The 25,935-nt window shown below is 32.4% G+C and overlaps 1 protein-coding gene across 2 annotated transcripts in view; it reads right to left on the bottom strand.

The window, feature by feature from the left end:
* The window catches only part of LOC111701634 (uncharacterized), a 37,746-nt gene that overhangs the window by 8,374 nt on the left and 3,437 nt on the right, over positions 1-25,935 (bottom strand). Inside the window, exons 2-19 of one of the 2 annotated variants that reach the window (XM_023473008.1) lie at positions 24,917-25,055; positions 23,316-23,373; positions 22,500-22,622; positions 21,568-21,606; positions 21,105-21,279; positions 17,916-17,963; positions 16,849-16,945; positions 14,402-14,492; positions 13,595-13,651; positions 11,346-11,444; positions 10,736-10,884; positions 9,084-9,157; positions 8,494-8,559; positions 5,354-5,432; positions 4,711-4,763; positions 3,478-3,521; positions 1,946-2,018; positions 1,096-1,155 (exon numbers count right to left, since the gene is read on the bottom strand). In XM_023473008.1, coding sequence (XP_023328776.1) covers positions 1,096-1,155; positions 1,946-2,018; positions 3,478-3,521; positions 4,711-4,763; positions 5,354-5,432; positions 8,494-8,559; positions 9,084-9,157; positions 10,736-10,884; positions 11,346-11,444; positions 13,595-13,651; positions 14,402-14,492; positions 16,849-16,945; positions 17,916-17,963; positions 21,105-21,279; positions 21,568-21,606; positions 22,500-22,622; positions 23,316-23,373; positions 24,917-25,055 — 1,524 coding nt within the window. The remainder of the gene's footprint in view (positions 1-1,095; positions 1,156-1,945; positions 2,019-3,477; positions 3,522-4,710; positions 4,764-5,353; positions 5,433-8,493; positions 8,560-9,083; positions 9,158-10,735; positions 10,885-11,345; positions 11,445-13,594; positions 13,652-14,401; positions 14,493-16,848; positions 16,946-17,915; positions 17,964-21,104; positions 21,280-21,567; positions 21,607-22,499; positions 22,623-23,315; positions 23,374-24,916; positions 25,056-25,935) is intronic. The other variant, XM_023473009.1, reaches the window with a different exon arrangement.

The following is a 25,935-nucleotide window of genomic DNA, read 5'->3' as shown; positions in this document are numbered from 1 at the left end:
AAATTAGATTTTATTTAAAGTTTTAAATCCTTAAAATACTTAATCAAATCCCTCTTTCAATTTTGTGCATGAATACAAATATTTCCTCTAAACTTTCTCAACAGCTATGTTAAATTTAGCATTAAAGGTTTACACAGGTTGGACAGGTTATTATTAACTCAATTTTTAATCAATTTCATTGTTTGAATTAAATTGAGTTTTATTTCGTGTACCTACATTCCTGAATATGATAATTTAGGTTTGAGGCTGTGTAAAACGTAAATAAATTCAATGCTATGTAAGTGTAGGTTACTTATAGGTATCTGCACATACAATGTGATTATATGTAAGGTATGGGGAGGGGGGTTATTTGCGCACTTTTCACAATGAAATATTAGGATTGCATAGGACGTGTTCAAGAAAGCTAAAGAACAGTTAGTGAACAAACCGTTCTTGTTCAGTCAGAAATTTTGAATGTGACATACGTTCTTGGGGCGTTTTTCACAAACAGACAGATCACTGACAACCTTGAAAGTTATTCATCAAATATTTAGACAGCCTTGACTCGACTTTTAAGTGTCCCAACGCTTTAGCATTAGCGCTAGAAACATAAATTTTAAAATTTCGACGCTCATGATTCTTGGTTTGCTGTGAGATGTACGTATGATCAAAATAAAATAGTTTAACTTTAGGCTTAGTTTAATTGTGTCTTTATAAACATACTTCTCGTACTGCATATACATTTAGGTTGTTTATAGTTTTTAAGGGTCTTTGAACTTTTAAAAGGTTCCTTAGCAATCTGAGAGGTTTTACAATTTTAAAATTGTGTATTCTAAATATTTGCTTTTCTTAAATATTGACATTGGAAAACTAACATAAAAACCATCGTGATATTTTCTTCTATAATAACAAATTTTTGCAAAATTAAAAAAATGTAAACAGAATATTTAAAAATGTAAACAGAATATTAAAAAATGTAAACTAAGATTCAAAAATGTAAACAGAATATTAAAAAATGTAAACAGAATATGTGTTTTAAAAATCAAACCAAAATGATTAATATTGGTAATAACAACCCTTTATGTGTAGACTAAACCAGGTTCCTAGTTTTCTTACTTGGATTTTTAGTTGTAGTTGGAGGACTAGCATGAACTTTTGAAATCATACGAAGAGAGACTGGTTAAACGAATATTCGAATATAATCAGCGACAAAGGTGTCGATATCTTTTAATTAATAATTATTGTTTAAGGGACTTCAAGTGATCTTCCATTTAAAGAGAGGCATTCCAGATTCACAACGGTACCCTTGAAACCTTTCACTGATTAAGGACATCAGGCTGTTATATATTTAAGAAATATCATTAGCTACATTCTAGAAGTGGCATCAGCAAATAAAATTTACTTTCGAATATTTGAAAACTGCTTTTAACGCTAAAGAGACAAAATTTGAAAGGGACGCTAGTGACGGGTCCGTGTTGAGTTCACAGTGTATGCAGCGTACACCGGACATTTCCCCTTTTTCCCAGAGAGTCAGTTGAAATTACACTTACAGTCCCTTTAAAGTATATAATTAAAGTGTAATTAACTTGCATACCTTATAATTAAACTTTTGTAAACTTTTAATTAAATGCATTAACAATGGATAAGGAATTTGTCACAAATTTACTTAGATAAAGGAATGGAATCTTTGCCACAAACTCTGATTTTCTAAATTCTAAATCTTTACAACCCAATGTCGGGGTCCTTTGACATTTCAAACTATGAATTCTGTTAGATCAAATAGTCTAAGTTGGAAATATTAAAGGTCTACGCCGCCAGGTTGCAAAGAAATTAAATTTAAAAAAATTAAACTATTTGATCGTGTCATACTACGTAATACGTATGTATGTATTTAAATATTCAAAACTTTAAATTAAACGAATTCAAAAATTTATGAATTCAAAGTTCAAAATTCAAATATTCTGGCCTAGGGACATTGAAGCTACAAACAAATGCAAGCAACCTCCATGATCTGTATATCCTAGCTTATGCAACCAACCCTTGCAATAATTATTATTATTATTATTATTAATTATTATGATTATTAATGCGTTAAACATGTTCTTTCTAAAATTCTTTGTTAGCATCAAATAATCGTATTTTTTATTTAAATGTTTTAGTTTTTTAAACATTTAAAAGAATGATTTTTTAACAATTTTAAAAAAATGCTTTTAAGAAGATGATTACAAAATTGTACAATATTATTTTAATAGTATTACAGTATTCCAATTTTTCCCAGTTAGGGATTCTTGGGGCCCCGGGAGGCCGGGACCCTTTTCCCCTGGGGGGAAGGGGGGGATGGGGATCGCAGGACCCCGAAAGTCCCAAGTGGGAAACTGCACCCCAACATTTATTTTTGATGTTTTCAAGATAATTCTTTATAAGAAATAGTCTGTATATTCTTCTTATCTTTCATTGGTTAAGAATTCTGCTAATCTCTCACAGTGGACTAAGCAAGTGGGGTCGGTCAAATAGGCCTGAATTAGGCCGGGTACTGTAAAAAGTCTGAACGCGCAATGGGAGTTGCTATAGTTAGCACTCCGACGGGACTATGTCAAGAATATTGACCCCTGTCGTATGTTAGTCTGGATAGGGCGACGTACTGTACCATAGGATCGGGTCAGTACACGCTGTTATCTGGCAGGCCGGTACAAACTGGGCAGGTCCTATTCGAATTCAAATTTACTACGACCCAGAGTGCTCTACCTCTTTTTTAATTCTGTCTGATATTTCTGGTTTGTTGCAAATATGTTTAGTTCATATCTCAGCTGCTGACACTGAACTCATGAACAATCATGAAATAGTAACCCTTACAAGTTTTCTAGAATTGATATTTGCTGTCTCAGCAGGTTTGTAGATTGTTGAATAATATGATCAGACTAAATATCGATCAATACACAATTAAATTAATGTTTATCTTTCCTAGCTCTGTTGCATGGTGAGGAAAGAAAAAGGGACACTGCACCAAACGTGGAATTTTGAAAATTCGTAGGACCGAATGTCAGACTCTCCACTTATAAATAATGACAAATGTGATGAAAGAAGTTGAAAGTGGTTGATGGGTATTTACTAGTTTCCCACGGGTTGTAGGTTTTACTTGAAACAGGTTAACCAGACCTGTTTTTAAGGAGTGCAAGTCGAGATTTTCCATAGCAAGACTAGACCCAGAGAGGTACAAAACCTCTGTTCTACAGGGTAATACAACGTTGACAGATAAATGCAGATGTTCCTTGTTGATTATCTTGTTTTTCTCTTCAATTTCCCATCAAACCTTAAGTTTCTTATGTGTGAACGTTTAACTTGGATTTGCCATTTTTACTCTGTCTCCCTGTACTCATAGTTAATATTAGAAGCACCTCTGCAAAGACCTTTAACGAAAGCTAGAGTTGAACTGTCAATTTTTAAGTTAAAAGGATTAATAATAATAATTCAGTAATTTTCTTATTTATAATTTAATACATCACTATTCTCTGTCCAGTGATCCACCAGAGGGAAAAATATTCCTAAATTATTAAAACATTATTCAACAATATTTTTATATAAAGTGTATACGTATCCTATCATATGAATCAATTTTACTTTTATCATTTAGAGTTAGTTCTGAGCAAAAATATGGGTTTTTGTTCTCTGCTATAAATATATGCTCTGTTTCAAATGCTCCATGCTAAATCTAAAATTATATCTATAATTCATAAAGGAATTGAGTCTTTGCCGCAAACTCGAATTTTCAAATCCCTATAAGTTTGGAAAATATTGGCGTAAGCCTTTGGTATTTCAAATTTTCACAATTTAATCTAAAAGAATTCATAGTTTGAAATATCTAAGATCTACGACATTGGATCAAAAAGATATTGGGATTTGAAATTAAGAGTTTGTGGCAAAGACTCAATCCCTTTATTTTTGTTTTGAATTCTTGAATGATAGTATCGGAGAGATCGTCGTTTCTAGAAGTGCTAGCCCAGGACAGGACGGAAAAAAGCACTTGTTATTTCATCCATTTTGAGTCAGATTGAAATGGTTTTGAGTTGGAATATGTCTAACTCCAGCCGCATATATTTATAGCAGAGAACATAAAACCAGCAACTGTTTCTTATAATATTTATTGTTGCTCACAATTATCTGTATATATACATACAAGGTGTACAAATTATATTTAGTCAATATTATGGTAAAAAGTAAAAAGTAAAAAGGATTTGAGTCTTTGCCACAAACTCTGATTTTCTAATCCCTATAAGTTTTTAATAAAATGTCTATGAGACTTTAGATATTTCAAACTATGAATTATGTTAGATCAAAATATCAAAGTTTGAAATATCAAAGGGTCGCAGAGATATAGGGATTAGAAAATTTTAGTTAGTGGCAAAAACTCAGTTCCTTTATGATATTTATGTAGATTATAAAAAGTTTATTTTCTCCCGGTAACATTATATTTTCTTGGAAACATTTCAAACACGAATGATATGTAAGAATGAATAAAACATTTTCTTTTGGTGGTATATGTTGCAACAAATATAAAGAGGGATGGAAAATGCCCAAAATTATTTTGTACAAGACGGAAACATTATTTATAGATGTGTAGGAAAATTAAATTTTATATTTCCTATAAACCTTGGATATTTTAAACTTTGACTATTACATCTACGGCACGAGGTTCCAAAACATATACTTCTGCTTCCATAATTAAATAATGACCTGATATAAGCACAGTTGTACAAACAAGATATCTTGTTGTCACCCGTTCCGTACTAAAGAAATATATAGATAATTGATATATACAGGGTGTCCCAGAATAGACGGGTGACAAATAATAGATATCCAGGGTGTCCCGAAATAAACGGGGAATAAGGGTCTAGAGACTCATTTCAAATCGGTTTTTTAAAATTAAGAATTGGTTTAAAAATATCCATCTTGAAGGAAAAATGGGAACCTCAAGGGTGACATTTACTATTTTTTGAAATGTTTGGAATTCCACGGGCATCGCCAGGTATTTCAGCTAAAATTATGATTTAATACCAAGCGTGGTCCAACGGCGGGATTAACTATGACTATGAATAATAAAATAAACCTTGGCAACGCCTGGCACTCCAGCTATAATGATCTATGTTTATTTAATTGGTTAAATATTTCATGAGTTTTAATATTTAAAATTATAATTTACTAGATACTCAACATGTTTTGCTGGTGCAAAAGAAAGGATTTAACTTATTCGACGGAATAGTTTTACCCCTACTTACAGTTTTGGTAGAGGTCACCTTATTTGATAAATCCAAGGGAAAAAAGGAAAAACCGGATGTTTATAATATTACTGTTGTTTTCTTTATAAATCTATATTTACCTGAGAGCTAGAAGAAAAAGGAAGGAAGTGAATATAGGATACACAAGCTCACTCAAGATTTGATATACCCCCTCAGGATCTAAATATTTACATGTTTTATTTTTTATACTAGACATTAATGGCGCTTCATGCCCCCCCTTTTCTACAGTATGATCCACTTAGTCTGACAATTATAATTTGGCTCAAAATCCACAAAACTTACTTTTAAATCCATGAATTTACTTTTAAATCCATGAATTTACTTTAAAATCCGCGAAATTGCATTTCCAGCTTGCCAACATCTAGACATTTGTATATTTAGTTCTTCCACAACTTTAAACTTTGCCTGGACTTGGCGGTGAAGTGAGACTGTTCAAAAAGAATACACATTTCTTTTAGAAGAACACACCTTTGTGATCAGGAAGTACAGATAAACTGAAGAATGGGACCTTGGTACTAAGGAAGGCATTTCGGCTCAAGTTTTATCTAAATCACCCATTTTTTTACTATATTTGTGAGGAATTTACTCAGAACATGGACGATGGCATGTCACACCAGAATGCGCACTAATCTAAGAAGAAAGGAGGGCACATTAAATATCTTCTATAAGATCATTCATATATAAATTCATAACAAAATAAAGCTTATTGTTATAACATAAATGTCTATGTAGTATAGAAAAGATTAAAAGTAGAGAAATTGTTATATTCTGTATTTTTTATTGAAAGCCATTTAGTAATTGTCATTATACGTGGATCTTACTGTATTAAGAAATTTTAACTCTAATTTTTATTCATCGTTTGTTAATAAAACTACTTTTTTTCAGGGATTTTTCTGCTTAAATTTGTGCAGGGTCAAAAATATTAAACATTTTTTATCTTTAACCATTTATAAACCTTTCCATGGGGTCATGTGAGTTGCTGCAAGAATGTTGGCTCGATCGGTTTTGACGCTTGTTAGATACAGACAAGCCAAATTTATATAGAGATTACAGGGGTTGTTCACATATTTGATACTACACATCAATATCATGATCTGAGTTATAGTTTCCTTTTATTCATCTCCAACTGCCCTGTTTTTAAAATCTTTTTTGTTTATTTTCTTGTGGTTTTTAACCTTTTTTTAATACTCATTTTGACGGTTATTATATCGTTAGAACTGACAAACGTCAACCCAGACTGAAATATATTTTTAATAAAATGTGGAACTTACACCTCCTTTACTAACTCTATGAGGTTTGGCCTATCATTTTGATGTTTTTTTTTTATCGTTAGAACTGACGAAGGTTGGGCCAGACCGAAATATATTTTAATAAAATGTGGAACTTAAATCTACTTTATTAACTCTAGGAGGATTGGTCCATCATCAACATACAATTTTAAATCATAAGAACATAACTTTTGGATTAAGAAACACAACTACATAAGCCAATCTTTATACGCAGCTGAATATGTAATTAATGATCAAAATCATCGATACTGTCTCTCAAATTAACCATATACAGGATTTGCCATTTGACTGTATAATCTTAATTTATATTTAATCTTTCCTATAAGCGAAGGAAAATAATTGATCAAATTCAGAAAATTTTCTTTAAACAAGGGTTTCTGGCAAAATTAGTAATTCCTTCGTGTAATTCTTTGCCTATATAAACTTCATAAAGATTGGCTTAGATGTCTTTATTTTCCAACAAATGGATGTAATGTCGTTTTTGATCCCTTTAAACAAAATTAACAAAGTTTCCAATGATAGTTGACTGCAGTCCAAATGCAAAGATTGGTAAAATTATCATGAACAAATATTTAAAAAATCAACATTAAATTGAAGGTCGGGCATGAAGCTTTCAAGTTTGTCTTAAGAGTTAAGACCTCAAAGAATATTTCATAAGACGGAAAATTGAATTAAATTCTCAAACTTGGCCCAGGTTTCACAACATTTAGAATTTGATGAGAATTTCCTGGAGAAAATACATTGTTATATAATATATATATATATATATATATATAAAGTTGTAATCTCTGTTGGTCTGTTTGTATGTCCGATCAAAACTCATAAACCCCATATCCAATTTGCCTCAAAGTTTGCTTGGGGTACCCGTGAGAACCATGGGAATGTTCTTAGCTTGGTTTTGAGAGTCTTAATATCGACTTTAATAGCAAAAACTTAGTTGCCCGGTAAAATCGACAAAGTGCGGGTAAACGGCGGGAGTAACTATGATGCAACGCTGGGATCAAAAGTTAGTATTATCATATTAAACAACTAGCTATGAAACCCAGTTATCGGAAGCAAATCGGTCAATGTGTTTCTGAGTTTGAACCGGACATACAAACAAACAAACAGACAAAAAGAGATTACTACTTTACATATATATGATATCCGTATCTAGCTAAAATACGAATTTCTAAGCATTTAGTTAGACCTCGTTAAACGCCAATATTTCGTTTTATCGTCAAATGTTTTAAAATAAGATCTTTACTCTAAATCAAGGTAATAAGGTAAGGAAAGCTATTTGCGGTTGTGTACATATTGAAACCAATTATCTCTGGGCGGTATTTGTAAACAAGAATAGATGCATCAGTGTTCATCTAGTATCCAAGGAGGATAAAAACAATTAATTATGAAAATTTTAAACATTTACATAATAGTTTCTTATGACCAGAATATTTCATTGATTTTTTATGTAAATAATGGATCTCATGTCAGGCTGTGACATCCGTCTTGTGTTTACTTTAGAGCCCAGAGACAGTACACTGCAGTACAAACAATTTGTACACCTCTGAAATAACTATCTTTACATTATAATTCTTTGCTCTAAATGAAATATATTCTAGAAACCAGATCGATGTAAAAATACTAACAGTCTACAAAGAACCTGTTCTTAACTCTTGGATTTTCAAAGCTTAGAAAGGAAATAGCAAATTGTTTCTAATAGATTTAAAATGAAGCGACAGAAACTAGAACTAGTAGATGTTTTAGTTCAGAAAAAAGTAAGATATTAGAGTATTATCCAATATAACTAACATACGGTGAGAACCAGAAAACTCGGGATTTGGAAGACGACTATAGTAATAACTAAAAGTCTATATGTCGCTTAACTATTCCGGATTTTTCTGGTTCTCACTGTCTAGTGTATATACTATACATATTTTAACGTTTCTTTCCTGTTGTTGCAAAAAAAGTTGTTCCAGTAACTCCAGCAGCACTGTTACCCCACGCTATACCAAACCCTGTAACATAGAATACTGTTACCCCACGCTATACCAAACCCTGTAACATAGAATATTGTTACCCCACGCTATACCAAACCCTGTAACATAGATTACTGTTACCCTACGCTATACCAAATCCTGTAAAATAGAAAACTTATTTTTAACTAATGTAGTGGAAAAAAGTTGAAATCATTTTCCAGCATTTGTTTCTTTAATTCTGCCATTTATCGAATTAACAATAATTTAACCTTAAAGAGATAAAACCATGATGATTCTAACAATATTATGTAAATGTATTAGATTATACACCATTAAATCTGTATTCATATCTGCTGTATGGAAATATTCTAATCTTGAAGCAAAAATACAATTCAAAGTTTTACTCATGCAAAGGTTATTGATGTTTTCTACATATTTAGTTTTGCAAAAATATTATAATATCAATTACTAAAAATGATACGGTTTTTGCATTACCATTTCTTTATTGTACATTATTATTGTATATCAGCTTAAAAATATTAAATAAATTAGATATGTTAAACCTGTAAACCAGTAGGACAGAGAGCTTGCCAGTAAACACAGGACATACTTTCCAAGAACTATGTCTTTTTTAGACCTAAAGTAATCAGAACTATTTACTTCCTAAACCTAGAGTAATCAGAACTATATATACTTCCTAGACCTAGAGTAATCAGAACTATATCTTTCTTAGACCAGATGTAATCAGAACTATATCTTTCTCAGACCAAATGTAATCAGAACTTTATAATTTTCTTATACCTTAAGTAATCAGAACTATACTTCCTAGACCTAGAGTAATCAGAATTTTATACTTTTACTATAGACCTATAGTAATCAGAACTGTACTTCCTAGACCTAGAGTAATTAGAACTATACTTCCTAGACCTAGAGTAATCAGAACTATACTTCCTAGACCTGGAGTAATCAGAACTTTACTTCCTAGATCTAGCGTAATCAGAACTCTACTTCCTAGACCTAGAGTAATCAGAACTATACTTCCTAGACCTAGAGTAATTAGAACTATACTTCCTAGACCTGGAGTAATCAGAACTTTACTTCCTAGATCTAGCGTAATCAGAACTCTACTTCCTAGACCTAGAGTAATCAGAACTCTACATCCTAGACCTGGAGTAATCAGAACTTTACATTTCCTAAACCTATAGTAATCGGAACTATATATATCCTAAAATTATAGCGATCAGAACTACATACTACTTTAGACCTGAAGTATTGGAACTATTATATTTCCTAAACCTATAGTAATCGGAACTATATATATCCTAAAATTATAGCGATCAGAACTACATACTACTTTAGACCTAAAGTATTGGAACTATTATATTTCCTAAACCTAAAGTAATCAAACCTATATTTTTTTAGACCTAGAGTATTATCTTTGCAACATAGTTGATATTTATTAAACTTTTGATCCATAAGGATTCATAGTTTGAAATATCAGGTTGCAAAGATGTACGGATTATAAAAATTGGAGTTTGAGGCGAGTTATCAGATCATTACTTACAACAGAATCCACTAAGCTATATTAGCACTGTAAGCAGAAGAACAATATTCTATTTTTAATCTATTTTTAGTTAAATAACTAGCTCAACCAGCTCGAGCTTTCTTTATCCCTTTCCAAATTCAAGATTTAAAAGTTTTAATTCCTAATTTGTAACTCTTCAAACTTGAAATTGTTTGAATGAGACAATATGAAGAATAACGTTTTCAAACCTTATTTAAATGGAAATAATGATTTTGAACTACATTTTTCATGTTTTACTGGTTTAGTGGAACATCGATAATTTTAAATGTCAGATGAAAACTTTTTGATAAAACAATATAATAAAGCAATTGATTTTTTGATACACATCTGATTTTCTAATCCCTTTTAAAAGTTATGAATTCTTTAGTTTTAAATAATCTAAGTTTGACATATCAAAGGTTTTCATCATCAGGATTGCAAGAGATGCAAAGATATAGGGAGTCTATGGCAAATAATCAATTCATTTCCATTTTTAAAGTGTTTGTACTTCTATAATGCATAAAGGAATGTAGAATAAAATAATCATTTTTTCTATTTTCTACGAACACTAACCTAGAATATTTTCTAAGAACCCTAACCTAGAATATTTTCTACGAACACTAGCCTAGAATATTTTCTAAGAACACTAACCTAGAAAATGCCAGCTCTAAAGTAGCAGCTCCAAAGGTAGCAAAGATTGCCGTGATAGAGGTAACTGATGTCATGGCAAACGTAATTAAATCCTTAGAGGAGTCAATCTTAATCTCCTTCCGCTTAGCTCCTGTGCACTTCCGGTCTGTCTGTACAACCATATTTCTATTTACTTTGTTAAATTATATTAAAGTGAAAAAGAATATCGATGTAAATTCAAGTGATCCTCCATTTAGAGAGGTCTAGTCTCTAATTCACAACAACTGTAATCTCTGGTTCATTTCAAGTACCGGGTCAACTTTTAACCAGCTAAAGCATGCTGTACGGTGTACACTGTACAGTACAAGTACAGACTATGTAAGGCAAACCGGGACGGTACGCCAAATCAATCATACCCCTCGAGGGAAATATATCAGGAAGGTGCAATTTAAACTTTTATCTGAGAAATAATTGAGGAAGATTTTGTCGTTTTTCTTGCTTCTTTGCTGCATAAATATGCAACTGCAACTTTTAAATAGAATATTGAGGATTTTAACAATTCAAAATTATGTCGACACCCCATTCAAGAATTCAAAAAATATTGAAAATAAAATTATTAAAAATGTCGTTCCTTTGTTGATCTGAAAATAGTTCTCGAATTGATGGGTTGGACAGGACGATGATTATTCACCATTCTTTTTCCTTCCAAGTTCACCAGCTCACGGAATATCTAGCACAGTGCATTAAACATTACCATAGTCGGGGCATCTAGCACATTGCATTAAACATTACTATTGTTGGGCAATTAACACATTGCATTAAACATTACCATAGTCGGGGCATCTAGCACAGTGCATTAAACATTACCATAATCAGGGCATCTAGCACAGTGCATTAAACATTACCATAGTCGGGGCATCTAGCACAGTGCATTAAACATTACTTTAATTTGGCACTTAACACATTGCATTAAACATTACCATAGTCGGGGCATCTAGCACAGTGCATTTATCATTACCATAATCGGGGCATCTAGCAAAGTGCATTAAACATAACCATAGTCGGGGCATCTAGCACTATGCACGGTAAAAAATATACAAGTTTTCCGGAATAAAGTATTTACAGGCAATGACGATGAAGTATTAAAAGCTCTTGTAAATTAACGCGGGACCTTTCTTAAATGATTTTTAAATTAATTTACCCCTTAGATAATACACAGAGCTTGGTGGGACATTTTGAAAAAATTTTACGGGACGATTATTCAATGTATGGAATTGATCCGGAGCAAACTACCCATAAACCTTTAGCAGGTTACACACAGCTCAGTAAAGTTTACGGAACGATTATTCAATGTATGGAATTGATCTGGAACAATCTTCCCGTAAACCTTTTTCACACGCAGCTCTGTAAAGTTTACGGGACGATTATTCAATGTATGTAATTGATCTGGAACAATCTTCCCGTAAACCTTTTTCACACGCAGCTCTGTAAAGTTTACGGAACGATTATTCAATGTATGTATTTGATCTGGAACAATCTTCCCGTAAACCTTTTTCACACGCAGCTCTGTAAAGTTTACGGAACGATTATTCAATGTATGTATTTGATCTGGAACAATCTACCCGTAAACATTTTTCTGCAGGCTCAGGCAGGCTCAGACTGTTTTTTTAATATATTCATGGGACATACAGGGTTACCCACAAAGGAGGAGACGTCAGAGACGACTGTACGTAATTCAAACGCTCTGTTTCCACATATTTATGATTATCTGCAACTTTAATCTTGTTTCTTTCTTTGCCAAATCATTAAAAAGGCAGAAGGTGTAATTCAACCTTAAAGGTACAGTGTGTGTGTGTACATTTTTATCGTCGTTATTTAATAATTGAAAAGAAACAATTCTGAAAAAGGTATTCACCCAAAAGTACGATTTTGAACGTCGACTTTGCGCTGAAACTCAGGATTTACAGATCTTTAAAAAGTGTAATATGTCTCAAATGAATCCTAAAGAATTTGTCCACAACACTGCATACTGGTAATCCTGTTATAGTAAATAGTATTATTCGCTGTTACAAAGATTTATGTTTGTATAACAAGGATATAAAGTTTTGAGTTAGATATGGACTATTCTATCATTTTCTAATATACAACCAAACAAGGAAACTCGGGTGTTTACTTTCCCGAACCTCTCTTGAATTTCCGTATTACATTTTCTGTTATTTTATTTGTTTTATAAGTGTAAACTTTAAATCTAATGAAGAAAGAACAAGTTTTCACAGCTTTGCTGCCTTTCGATTCTCAGCTACAGGGTGTCCCCTAAACACAGTTGAGAGACGACTTAAAAATCCTCTTTCGTCTTTGAAAGCCACAAACTCAAATTTTTCTTATTCCTTCATCTTTCCAACCTGATGGAGTATACCTCTTCATATTTACAAAATCAGATGATTTGATCTTACAAAATTCATAGCTTGAAATATCTAGGGTCTACAAAATTTGGTTGCAAAGACATAGGGCTGTAGAATATCAAAGTTTGTTGTAAAAACTCATTTCCTTTTTACAAAAAGTTAAACTTCTAAATAGTGTTTCATAAAATTGTATTCCCACTGAGAAGCTTATAAATTGTGCACTGTACAACCTTTGTCCGAATATAGCTATCATGGATAAAAGACGACCTTTTAGTGGTCTCTAACTCTCATTTTAAGTGAGACACTCTGTAAATTCAATATTGCGAGTTAAAGTTAGATGGGTTTAGAGTCGACTTTAAACTTTACAATTATGGTATTTGCACTTATCTCGGTATAGATATCAGCTCGAGTGTTATTCCCCAAAATCTCAAAAATATTGAAGTGATACTGAATATATTCCTAGGTTTGTTTGTTTTACCTTGAGCTGTGGTTCAGATATGGGAATACTCTCAAAGAAAACCGACCAGGTCACAACCTTGATATCAAAATATAGATACAGATTAGGTTACTAATCCAGAAAACCATGAAGAACCTGGAGAACCTAGAGAACCAGGAGAAAAAGAAGATCCAGGAAGACCAGCAAAACCAGCAGAACCTGGAGTACCAGCTACCAAGGAGAACCAAGAGAACCAGGAGAGCATAGAGAACCAAGAGAACTATAAGGAGAACAAGGAGAATCGGAAGGACACAGAGAACCAGGAGAAAACTTATAAAAGCTAGAAGAACTTAGAGAAGTAGGAGAACTAAGAGAGCTAGGAGAAATAGAATAAACTGATAGAAGTAGGAAAACTTACCTCTATAGCATCCTGGAGTAGTTAGACTCCCGGAGTATATTTACCTCATAGCATCCTGGAGTAGTTAGACTCCCGGAGTATATTTACCTCATAGCATCCTGGAGTAGTTACACTCCCAGAGTATATTTACCTCATAGCATCCTGGAGTAGTTAGACTCCCGGAGTATATTTACTTCATAGCATCCCGGAGTAGTTACACTCCCAGAGTATATTTACCTCATAGCATCCTGGAGTAATTAGACTCCCGGAGTATATTTACCTCATAGCATCCTGGAGTAGTTAGACTCCCGGAGTATATTTACCTCATAACATTTTGGAGTAGTTAGACTACCGGAGTATATTTACCTCATAACATCCTGGAGTAGTTAGACTCCCGGAGTATATTTACCTCATAAAATCCTGGAGTAGTTACACTCCGAAAGTATATTTACCTCATAACATCCTGGAGTAGTTAGACTACCGGAGTATCTGTAGAATTTAGAAATGTCTCCGGGTAGAAGTTTATCCATAGAGAAGGGAAACCTGATGATAATAGATAATCTATATTAAACTGTATATAAACCCTAACTATGTATAAACAACAAGATTACAAATACCCATCTAGCTGCAGCTGCAGCTGATCTTTATGCCATTAATTTGGAAGAATAAAGCCTTATTAATAATATACATTATATTTATGTAATTTTAATTTATATTTGTATTTATAATCCATTTCTAAGTCCTTTTTAATCCTATTCTAACTCTACTAAAATCCAATCCAATTAATCCCCAATAAAATGCATTTCCTTCGGTTTAATATGATGAAAGTTTGTTCTCTTCTAGAATAAAAGATCTAAAACTTTGGTTTCAGATGTTCACAAAATCAGAGTAAATCCAGGGTGTCCTAATACACATGGGAATTAAGAGACGACTTCTAAATCGTCTTTGATTCTAAAAGTTACCAAAGGCCGAAAATTGAATCAAAATAAGAATGGAAGTATTATAAAATGTGGTTTACCTTCAAAATTGACTGAGATGTTAAGAAGCTGGACAATTAAATTTTTTTTATAAATTGTGAAGTGAATCTGTACAGAGGAATTGAGTTTTTGCTACAAACTCTGATTTTCTAATCCTCATATCTCTGAAACCCGATGTATTACACCTTAATATTTACAAAACATCAACTCTGTTCGATCAAAAACGTCTAAGTTTGAAATATCGTAGGTTTACCCCAAAGATATGGGGGTTAAATAATTTGAGTTTGTGGCAAAAACTCAATTCCTTTACGTCAATTTTGAAGTTATGAAATATTCAGACAATATTTCAGAAATGTTAATGGGATACTACAGTCGTCGTATATATCAATACAATAAAGACGACTTTCGATTTAAATTTGGATTTCTACCAAACTTTCCACACTTGTTTGCCGATTCCATTAGCGCCTGATCAAATCAGGGTTCAGTCATGTGTTTGGTGTCTATTCTGAACCAAGAGAAATAGTGTGGCGGTAACATCTATCTTTCTATCTATCTCATTATCCAATTACTACTACATTATCTACTGAAACAATAGTGTCTCAAACAGCTAGGAACACATCATAATGAAAACAAATTAACAGCCTCTTTGTGTAAACTTCTAAACTTTCAATAAAAAACTGATTAGAAATGAAAACGTAGGTAGGAAAGTCGTCTTCATTGTAATGTTCTAACTGTAATACTGCTAAAATTGCATTTAAGATAAATGCCGTGTGGAACAAAGACAATATTGACGTCAAAACTTAAATCCTATATTTAATGGACACGTTATACAAACAAATAAGTCTTTGCCACAAAATCAATTTTTCTAATTCTTACATCTTTGTAAACTGGTGGTGTAAACCTTGATATTTCAAACTTAGATTTTTTATTTAACAGAATTCATAGATATCATACATATCCAAGTTGTACGACATTTGGTTGCAAATGCAAAGATAAATAAATTAAAAAATCAGAGTTTGTGTCAAAGACTGAATACCTCTAGATCAGTAAATATATGAATTCAAAGGAACAATTAATGTAATTTCAAATAACCCATGCCATTAAAAAAAAGTAAAAAGGTGGCATGTTCAATTGCCAATATCCTGTAGGGTCTCTACAGATCAAATCTACAAATCATTTATATAGAGAAAATACATAACTGAAAAGGTTAATAGGGTACCGTTGTGAATTGGACATGCCACTCTGTAAATAGAATGTCACTTGAAATAAAGTCTATGTTTGAAAAGGTTTATACTTTATAACTTGTCAACTGCCTGCGCTAAATATCTGACCAATTTGCATCAAATCTGGCTGTGGCTATCTTCAGGCCAAAAGGACAGTTCTAAATACGCGACTCCAAAAACATCCGCTTTTTCAGGAACTGACTTTTTGATCAAATAAATAGCTTTCATAAATCATTATGTTGTTGTTGACTTTTGATTTATCAAACCATGAATTATGGTATTTCAAAATTTCACAACATCCGATTGCAAAAAAAATAATAAAACATTAGAGTTTAAGCAGAGTAATCAGTTCCTTTGAATTATTTCATTTTACATTTTAGAATTACAGGGAATTTCAAATAGTAGAATCAGTTGATCTTTGAACAATTTTATACATTTCTTGTCAAATCTTTGTCATTGCTATATCTGTCAAGACATTGACAGCTTCTCTTTGTTACCATGTTTTCTTGTATCCCTGCTGTGTAAACGCTTGGTGGAAATAAAAATTAAAACCGTAAGACGTCTTCATTGTATTGACAAAACAACGACAACTGTTGAAATTGCTTATGCTTTCATGTTCTGGCACTAGATTAAACTAAGCTAGTGGAGTATGTCAATTAGGCCTTTATAGTCCACTGTGCTGGGTTTGCCTTGTTTAACCTGAGAGTATTCTGGCTCTGTGGTTTGGTGATGGTTGGTAATATTTCCAATATTGGTTGAATATCCTGGTTCTCTGTATCCGATATATGAAACATTACTCCTGATAAACAAGACACATTGGATATTTTTATGTCAAGTTGGGGGGATTTTTTAGGGACCTGGATATTTCTATGTCAAGTTTCCGCCGGAGTAAGGTCAAAATTAGACATAATGATGTTACAATTCAATATCTCACACTGAACAGACATTTAATGCAACATTGCTGGTCTGTCCTTGCGACCTTTTCATTTTGATTTTACACACACGCATTAGAATAGAAGTTCACTCCGTTGCATATAAATTCAAAACTATGTTGTTCGTCTGTATAATGATCGAGTTATGATTTTAATCTTAAGTTCAATTTACTTTATGTAGTTTGCTGTTTGACGCCATCTGTCTTCAGAACACCATAGGAGTCCCAGGGAAGAAAGATAGAAGGGTGTTAAGGGAAATATCGTATGGGAAGAGGTTTTCTGATGGGCTCTCTGAAAGGACATAATTGATGGGAAACGGTGCATGGCTGATGGGAGAGTAAAAAGAGAATTAACGAATAATGAACGGGAAAAGGTTTGATGGAACGAAAAATATATTTGATGGAAAAAATTTAGGAAATAAGAAACTAAACAACTTTTCTCAAATGTGCTTTTATAGGAACTGTAGTAGTACTTTTAAGTGATCCTCCATCAGAGAAGGCAATGCACCATTTACAACGGTACCCTTGTACCCATTAATCAGATCAAAAGTATGGAAGAAAGCGTCGTTTTTCTAACTCGAAAAGTGTTTTTTTTGTGACTTTCTACATTGTTTCTTAAGCAAGAAATGCGCAAGTCACTTTCGCACATGAAATAAACAGTGTGAAGATACAAAACCTGTGCCATCTAATTCATAATATATCAGACAAAGCTTTTAATTGGGTATCATTGTAAATCGGGCATTGTCATCTTTGCATGTAGGATCCCTTGAAATTACGTGTACAGTGCTCAAATATGTGATGTACATACTACTATGTTATGAATTATCCTAGTGGCTTCCTAGTACTGCTAATCCGTCCTGGTATTGTACAGCAACACTTATATCTAAACCAGGCAGTCAGACAAATCATTCTTTAAAACAGTTCTTAAAGGGATACAGCACAATAAACCAGTCTTAAAGGGATACATCACAATAAACCATTTTTAAAGGGATACAGCACAATAAACCATTATTAAAGGGATACAGCACAATAAACCAGTCTTAAAGGGATACAGCACAATAAACCAGTCTTAAAGGGATATTCATAATAAACCATTCTTAAAAGGGATACATCACAATAAACCAGTCTTAAAGGGATACAGCACAATAAACCAGTCTTAAAGGGATACAGCACAATAAACCAGTCTTAAAAGGATATTCACAACAAACCATTCTTAAAGGGATACATCACAAAAACCATTCTTAAAGGAAAACATCACAATAAACCATTCTTAAAGGATTACTTAAAATCAATCACTATTCTTAAAGTAATACATCACAATAAACCTATTCTTAAAGTAAAACATCATAACAAAACCATTCTGAAAGGGATATTCACAATAAACCATTCTTAAATGAATACATCACAATAAACCTATTCTTACAGGGATACATCACAATAAACCTATTCTTAACCCTATCTCTGCTGGGGTGCTTGAAAACCAGGATATACTAAATCCCATGTTTGATGTCCAAATATGACAAATGATACATCATTGGAAAGCTCTTGTGCTCTACTTCTAGAATCTGCAAAAAAATTTGCAAATTTGCAAAAATTTAATTTTTTATCGTAAAATCCATTTATGTAGTAAAAATGTTTGCCAAAAAAAAATTTGTCCAAAAAATGAAAAATTATACATTTTTGAAAAGCCCTTGACCATGCCATTTCAAATATGCAAAATTTTAAATAACCTGATTTTTAATCAAGAAAAACTGAAAATGTGCAAATTTCCTTTGACAGGTTGTTTGCAAAAAAATTTGCAATTTTTTATCGCAAAACTTGTGCAATTCGTTTCCTTAAGTCAAAAGCTTTCCAAAAAGCTAAATTTTATCAAAATCTGACAAGTGAAAGTGGGTCAAAACAAAGATTTTGTTTGTTACAGGAAAAAGCAGTCATTCAGGCAGTGTGCCTGAGGACTCAGGCAGTTAGTATTTTTAGGCCTAAAGGGAAGGCTTTGGGTATGTAGGAAAAGTCAGAAAATTTTAACAGCCTCAGACCAATACTTTTTGAGCTATGTAAAAAAAACTACAGGGGGGGGTCAAATTGACCCCCCCCCCCCCAGCAGGAATAGGGTTAAAGTAATACATCACAATAAACCTATTTGTAAAGGGATACATGACAATAAACCATTCCTAGAAGACTACACTAGATAAACATTCAATGGATTTTTTGCAAATTTTTTTAATGCATAGGGTAAAAATCCTGTCTGTGTAAAAAAATCTTAAATAGCGCATAACATTTGTGACTAACACTACAGATCTAAAAATTATATTTTTGAAATACCCTTGAGAAATCAATGTAATAAATAAACAAAAACAAATTTGTTGACCCTTTTTTTGGCATTTTTTTCAACCCTCCCATGTAGAACACACAAGCTATTGACGTTATCGGTCTGATTTTTTTTCAACTAGCTGGCCTGGAAAAATTAGGCTAAGAACATGGATTTCAACCTTATAACTGTTCAATAAGGCCTTTTTCTAGGGGAGGAGGACGCCCCCCCCCCCGGCTATACACAGATTCAGACCCCCCAGCCTTTAAAGGGTTAAAGGAATACATCACAAAAAAACACTCTAAAAGGAGTACAACACAGCATACATATTCTTAAAAGAATACATCACAATAAATCTATTCTTAATAAGAAACATATATTATAATACAACTTTTAGGCCTTAGGGTTTTTACTATAATATATGACCTTCAATGAAAGTGTGTAATAAATTTATCTCCAAAAATTTCATAAAACCAGTGCAGTCAAATATTTTAAAAACTTGACATAAATATGAAAATATCCTTTAAGCATTTCTCCTTTTCGACAGTATATTTTCTATTTTCTTTTGCACAGGAAGATAATTTGATTTGGTTTTATTTCAAAACAGTTTCGAACAATAAATATCATTTCTTATCATTATTGTTCAGACTAAAAAGTTAAATAAAGAAAAGAATAATTTTTCATATTTATTTGAATGCTAAAGGTATTTTTTATATAACTATTACTGGAGTCTTTGCCTCAAACTCTGCTTTTCTAACCCCTATATCCTTGCAAACCAATTTCGTTTAGACCTTACATAATTCAAAATAGTTTGAAATATCAAAGGTTTACACCATCAGGTTGCAAAGATATAAGGATAAGAAAATTTGATTCCTTTGCAACTTTTCTTCTCAAAGGAATTGTTAATATTTTGATACCCCTTTTTTTTTTGACAAAGTAACACATGATGCTGTGTTTTCTTAATCCTCCTCATAGAAATATTGACACGAACAAGGGTGGGCCAAGGAGTATAGAATAGAAGGGAGATAATAAACCTGACGTGGCCCGTCCTGACATATGATTATACATGCTTCGCAGACGGTACTTCATTTGAATAATACATATTTTTCTGATGTACAATTACCGCGTATACAATAACCTATTCTGAATATTTCTTATACAACTGGAGTACGCGTCTGCAAAGCATGTATAATCATATGGTAGGGCGGGCCGCGTCAGTTGTATCTCCCTTCTATTCCATACTCCTTGGGGTGGCCAATAGAGAATTTGTACTCTAGAACACGCCAAATTCTATAATGTACAATGAACTTGGTTTAAATGGAATACAAACTATTTTAGCGGTTTGTTTAAATGCTATGTTTTTGAGACATATTTCAAACTAAAAAATTAATTTACCTCGCTCCATTTCTTCTTTACTTAATTATATCTTAGACTGAGACTAAGACTAAGACTAAGACTAATACTGGGTTCAATTTCATGTTTTATTTGCGTTAGTTTTCAAGCAATCATCATACAATACATTTGTACACACACCGAAACTGAGTTCATTGTATATTATATGATATTCTATGAGCAAATGGGCTCGAAAAAGTACTGAACATGTTCCGAACCTTTATTTCAAATTAGTCAACCTTCTTCAAAACTTTTGGCTTAAAGACACAGGGCGTAGGGTTGCATGGTTTCCAAGTTAAAAATGAATGATTTGACTAAAATTTCCTTTATATTTAGTGTTGTAATGAACTAGATGAACCTCTAGAGGATATCCGATACCATTGACACGATGCTCCGATCCATACCCAGAATCAGAAACCTCGGGACCAGGAGCAGGCTCCTCATTCTCAACCTTCTTATCTTCCTTCTTCAGAACAGGTTCAACTGGTTTAAGATTCTCCTGGATAATATCAATGAATTCTGTAAACCCAGTTAATTTTTTTTTGTCATTTGGATGAAATTTCGAATTGGCAATGTGCACATTTTAAATATCTTATTTGCATTTTTATATCTTTATCTAATCTCTATATTTTGTTACCGGATGGTGTAAACCTTTGATATTTCAAGTTTATACTATTTTATCTATAAGAATTCAAAGTTTGAAATATTTCAGGTCTACAACATCGGGTTGCAAAGATACTGGGTTTAGTAAAAATCAGAGTTTGTGACAAAACACTATTTGTTTAACCTTTAATTCATCAGATTTTAAGTGTTCCGGTAGGTTTACCTAGAATAACGCTAAACTCATCAAACGTTGTCTAGTATCTTCTATATGTAAATTTAGCTAGTCTGTCTGTTTGTCTGTCTGGGTGTTTGTTTGTTTGTATCCAATAAACGTCAAAACGGCTGAACCGATCGGGCCCAAATTTTTGTGGCCGGACGTCACGTGACCACAGGGAAGGTTTATGAATGATAAAAATTAAAAAAATGTGTTTTAAAGGTTTTTAATTTTGTAAAAAAAATTTAAATTCTTGAAGCGAATTTTTTTAAAAATCCGTAAAATTTTTTTCTTCTTTGTTTTAAAATAAAAACAAGAAGAACATGTTCACAATTTAAATAGAAGATGGGCGCGAAGCGCCCTAAAAGCCTAGTATTATAAATTTAGCTTGTCTGTCTCTTTGTTTGTTTGTATCCAATAAACGTCAAAACGGCTGAATTGCTCGGGCCCAAATTCTGTGTTGAACCTGACGTGACCCCAGGGAAGGTTTATGAATGATCAAAATTCTAAAAATTTGTGTTTACCAGTTTTTTATCTTTGTAAATTTTTGAAAATGCGCGAAAAAAAAATATGAAATCCGCAAACTTTTTTGTTTTTGTTTTATACTGTACAAAAAGAAGATACTCACAGATGAAGCCACAATTAAAAGTTCAAATAGAAAATTGCCGCGAAGCGCCCTAAAAGGCTAGTTTCGATAAAACGTTATCACATAAAATGCTACCAGATAAAACGCTAGTAAAGAAAAAACGTTATTTCATCATAGTATCATAATTTTAGGTTTAAACTTATTATTGTATTAAAAATTGTCTTTTTTATAGCTAGTTTGTAGATTATTTCTGGTAGGCCTTATTCTTTCTTGATAAACCTATCTATATGTCATGTAAATGTCTTTAAATGTCTACCTTTTGGGAGCTTCTTGATTCCTGGTCCTCGTGTTCTAAAATCTGATCATCTGGAGAGGTTTCCGACACATCTCTTTTTCCAATTTTTTTACTAGGTGCCCCCAACCCCCAGTGAAAATGTGCCTAAAGAGTGATAGTTGAGTTCAATGAAGATCATTTCTCATGCACTGTTTCTTATTGGTTAACGTTTAGAGATTTAGGCTGGGAACTCTTGCATTGTAAATATCGAGATCAGTTCTTGATCTCGATCTTTTGTTAATCTGCAGATTAATTTAATCTTTATCAGAAGTCAGAGCAAGGATTTGAAGATATAACCTTCATAAATATTAAATTAAAAGTTTTCTGCTTTGTTCAAAAATGTTGTTTTAACTTGCAGTTTGTATGGAAGGACGGAGGAAAGATTTCCACGCTTCATCTAAAATTCTAAACTTTCAATTTGTTTCAAATTTATCCTTTCATTTTTGGAGCACTTCAGACCTCCTTTCCTATTCGGGGGATACCTATTTATAAATTTTTAAAAAATTGAAATATTACGAATTTTGGAAAGCTCTTGACCATGCAATTTTAAACAGAAAAAGAGTAGTGGTGACATAAATGGGTTGTTCCAAAAGGAGTTTATATTATATGTTTAAGAAAATGAAGTCTGGTTCTGCAAAAATGCATATATTATATCTTTAATTTTTTTCCTAGCGTTATTTTTCACCCTTCAGAATAAAGAAAAAGATGCTAATTCGCTCCTTCAGATAAATGTTAAAATAGTTATATATTTAAATATGAAAAATTAAGCAGCAAATTATCAAATAACAAAATTCAAACCTGTGCAAAAGTGTACGAGTGGGAAAGACCACCACCCGACATCGTGATATTAGTGCTCCTTAAAACAAAATAATCAAACAAAAAAGAAAATTTGAAAAAGATATTTGTAAATAATCTTTTAATTAAAATGAAACAAGCTGAAATAATCCAGCCATAAGATATCATTAAATAACAATTTTCTACAAAAATTATGAACTAAGGTAAACTTAAAGGGAGTGTTCGCGAAAAATGAAAGGGGGTATAGGCTTAATGCGATAAAAAAGCGCTTTAGATCGCTAATAATCTTACTTCTATCTGTTGCGTCTATTAGGAGAAAATGACACCGAAGAACGCAGCACCCATACAAATTCAGAAAGATGCAACATTCAACTCGGATCGTAAACAAATCAATTTAATTCCAAACAAATCATTCAGATATTACAAACAACAGTCATCGATTATTTTTCGACGCATTTGTATATAGTTAATATTTCATAATATTTTTGATTTTGTTTTTTTAAATAATTTTGGCTGGCGCTGGATTTTCGAACATTCCTGGAAAATATGAAAATGTCGTCTTCATTATAGAAAATCCTCGAAACAGGAATAAATGTAACTCTCAGATCATGAAAAATACAAATTATTATGAAGTATCAACTATTTACGAATGCGTCGAAAAATAATCGATGACTACTATTTGTAATATCTGAATGATTTGTTTGGAATTAAATAGATTTTTTACGATCCGAGTTGAATGAGTTGAATGTTGAATCTTTCTGAATTTGTATGGGCGCTGCGTTCTTCGGTATTAGTCGTTGATAACAATTCTCTCCTTATAGACGCAATAGATAGAAGTAAGATTAGCCGCGATCAAAAGCGCTTTTTTATCGCATTAAGCCTATACCCCCTTTCATTTTTCGCGAACACTCCCTTTAAATATTAATTCCGAACCCTATCTAACCCCCTTTCGTGATTATTTAACAAAGATGGAAAAATGATTCTTATAAAAATAAGTAGTTTTATTTCTTGCCACGACACACAATACACATGCATAATTGTTTCGAAAAATTTTAAAAAATGTTAGTATTTGACGGGGTCTTTCGTTGTCATTTCAAGTGACCTTCTATATATATTTTGCTTGTCTTGCTTGGTGTCTGTTTATTTGTATTCAATAAACGTCAAAACGGCTAAACCGATCGGGCCCAAGTTTTGCGTGGGACCTCACGTGACCCCAGGGAAGGTTTATGAATGATCAAAATTTCAAAAATTTGTGTTTAAAAGTTTTCTATATTTGTATACTGTACAAAGAGAAGATGATAGTTAAAGCCACAATTAAAAGTTGAAAGAGAAGATGGGCGCGGCAAAGCGCCTTAAAGCCTAGTTTATTCATTATGGACATGACCGATTTATAATGGCACCCTAGACTTTTGGAAGAAATCGTTGTCTTACACATTTTTTTCTGAAGAAGAAATGCCAAGTTATTATATAGAAAATACAAAAGTTGAAAATAATAAATAAAGATGAATTGCTCATACATTCTTGATTAAACAAGGGTACCGTTGAAATCGGACATGTAGAATCACTTAAATTTACATTTACAGTCCCTTTAATATAATCCTTGCCTGGGCATAAGTTTAGCTGTATGTCCATTGTTGATGATATCTACTAGGACGGATACATCATAGTTCTCCAGGGTAAAGTGCGAGATAGGTTTATGAACCGTCTCACAGGAATCTATATCTACAGGAGACTGGGACATTCCTGAAATATGTGGAATCTATTCTGTTAAGGTGTTAAAAAACCAAACACTTCACACTTTTTTCTCACAGAGGCTTAACTATTACCCGATCATGATAAAATTTGTTTAACAATGTTCAGGATGTTAGAACTGCGTTATTAAAAAATCATTGGATTTAGTCCATTCTTCTGTAAAGAAAGATTCCATTGCTCTTCGGGATGGAACTATAGGGCTAGGCTTTCAATGCATTTTTGTATTTTACCGACATACTGTATTTTGGCATTTAGGTGCATATGGTATCCTAGCATGATTATTGATTATGGTATCTTAGCGATAGGATATGATTAGAAATATTAGCACAATTCTATCTATAAATGCATTCAAGAAACAACCCACAATATGGATCCTCAAAAACTATGTTTTTGTTCCTTGAAAGATATTGTAGAAATTATCTAAATTTATGTTTGCAAATACACTCAGAAAAGAATCAAAAAGTTCGATGGCCATATCTTTTCTTTACTTTTATTTAAACTTTTTAATTTTTACCATTTCAGGAAAGAAAATAATTTTTTAAATCTATTGTTTATCTAAATTCTACGTCAAAACTTTGTGGAACTTGACTTAATAAAACGTTTTTTTTTCTTTATCCAGGAAAATTCGGAGCAATTTCATTTGTTGAATGGATTTTATTCCAGTAAATATGGAGAGAAAAGAATAAAAAAGTTGGATGATTTTATTTACATAAATTTAGAATCTAACACTGAACGAATACTAAATTTGTTTCTCGAGGCGACACAAAACATATATTTACAATATTCTTTAGTCGACAATAAAAGACAACAATTAGTTTTGTTTTGTAATGTTGCAAAATGAAAATTTATTGTCTAAACTAATGTTCTCATT

The sequence above is a fragment of the Eurytemora carolleeae genome, unplaced genomic scaffold (genome assembly GCF_000591075.1).
Source record: "Eurytemora carolleeae unplaced genomic scaffold, Eaff_2.0 scaffold355, whole genome shotgun sequence".
Classification (NCBI taxonomy): Eukaryota; Metazoa; Arthropoda; class Copepoda; order Calanoida; family Temoridae; genus Eurytemora; species Eurytemora carolleeae.
This window is presented reverse-complemented; position numbering and strand designations above follow the sequence as displayed.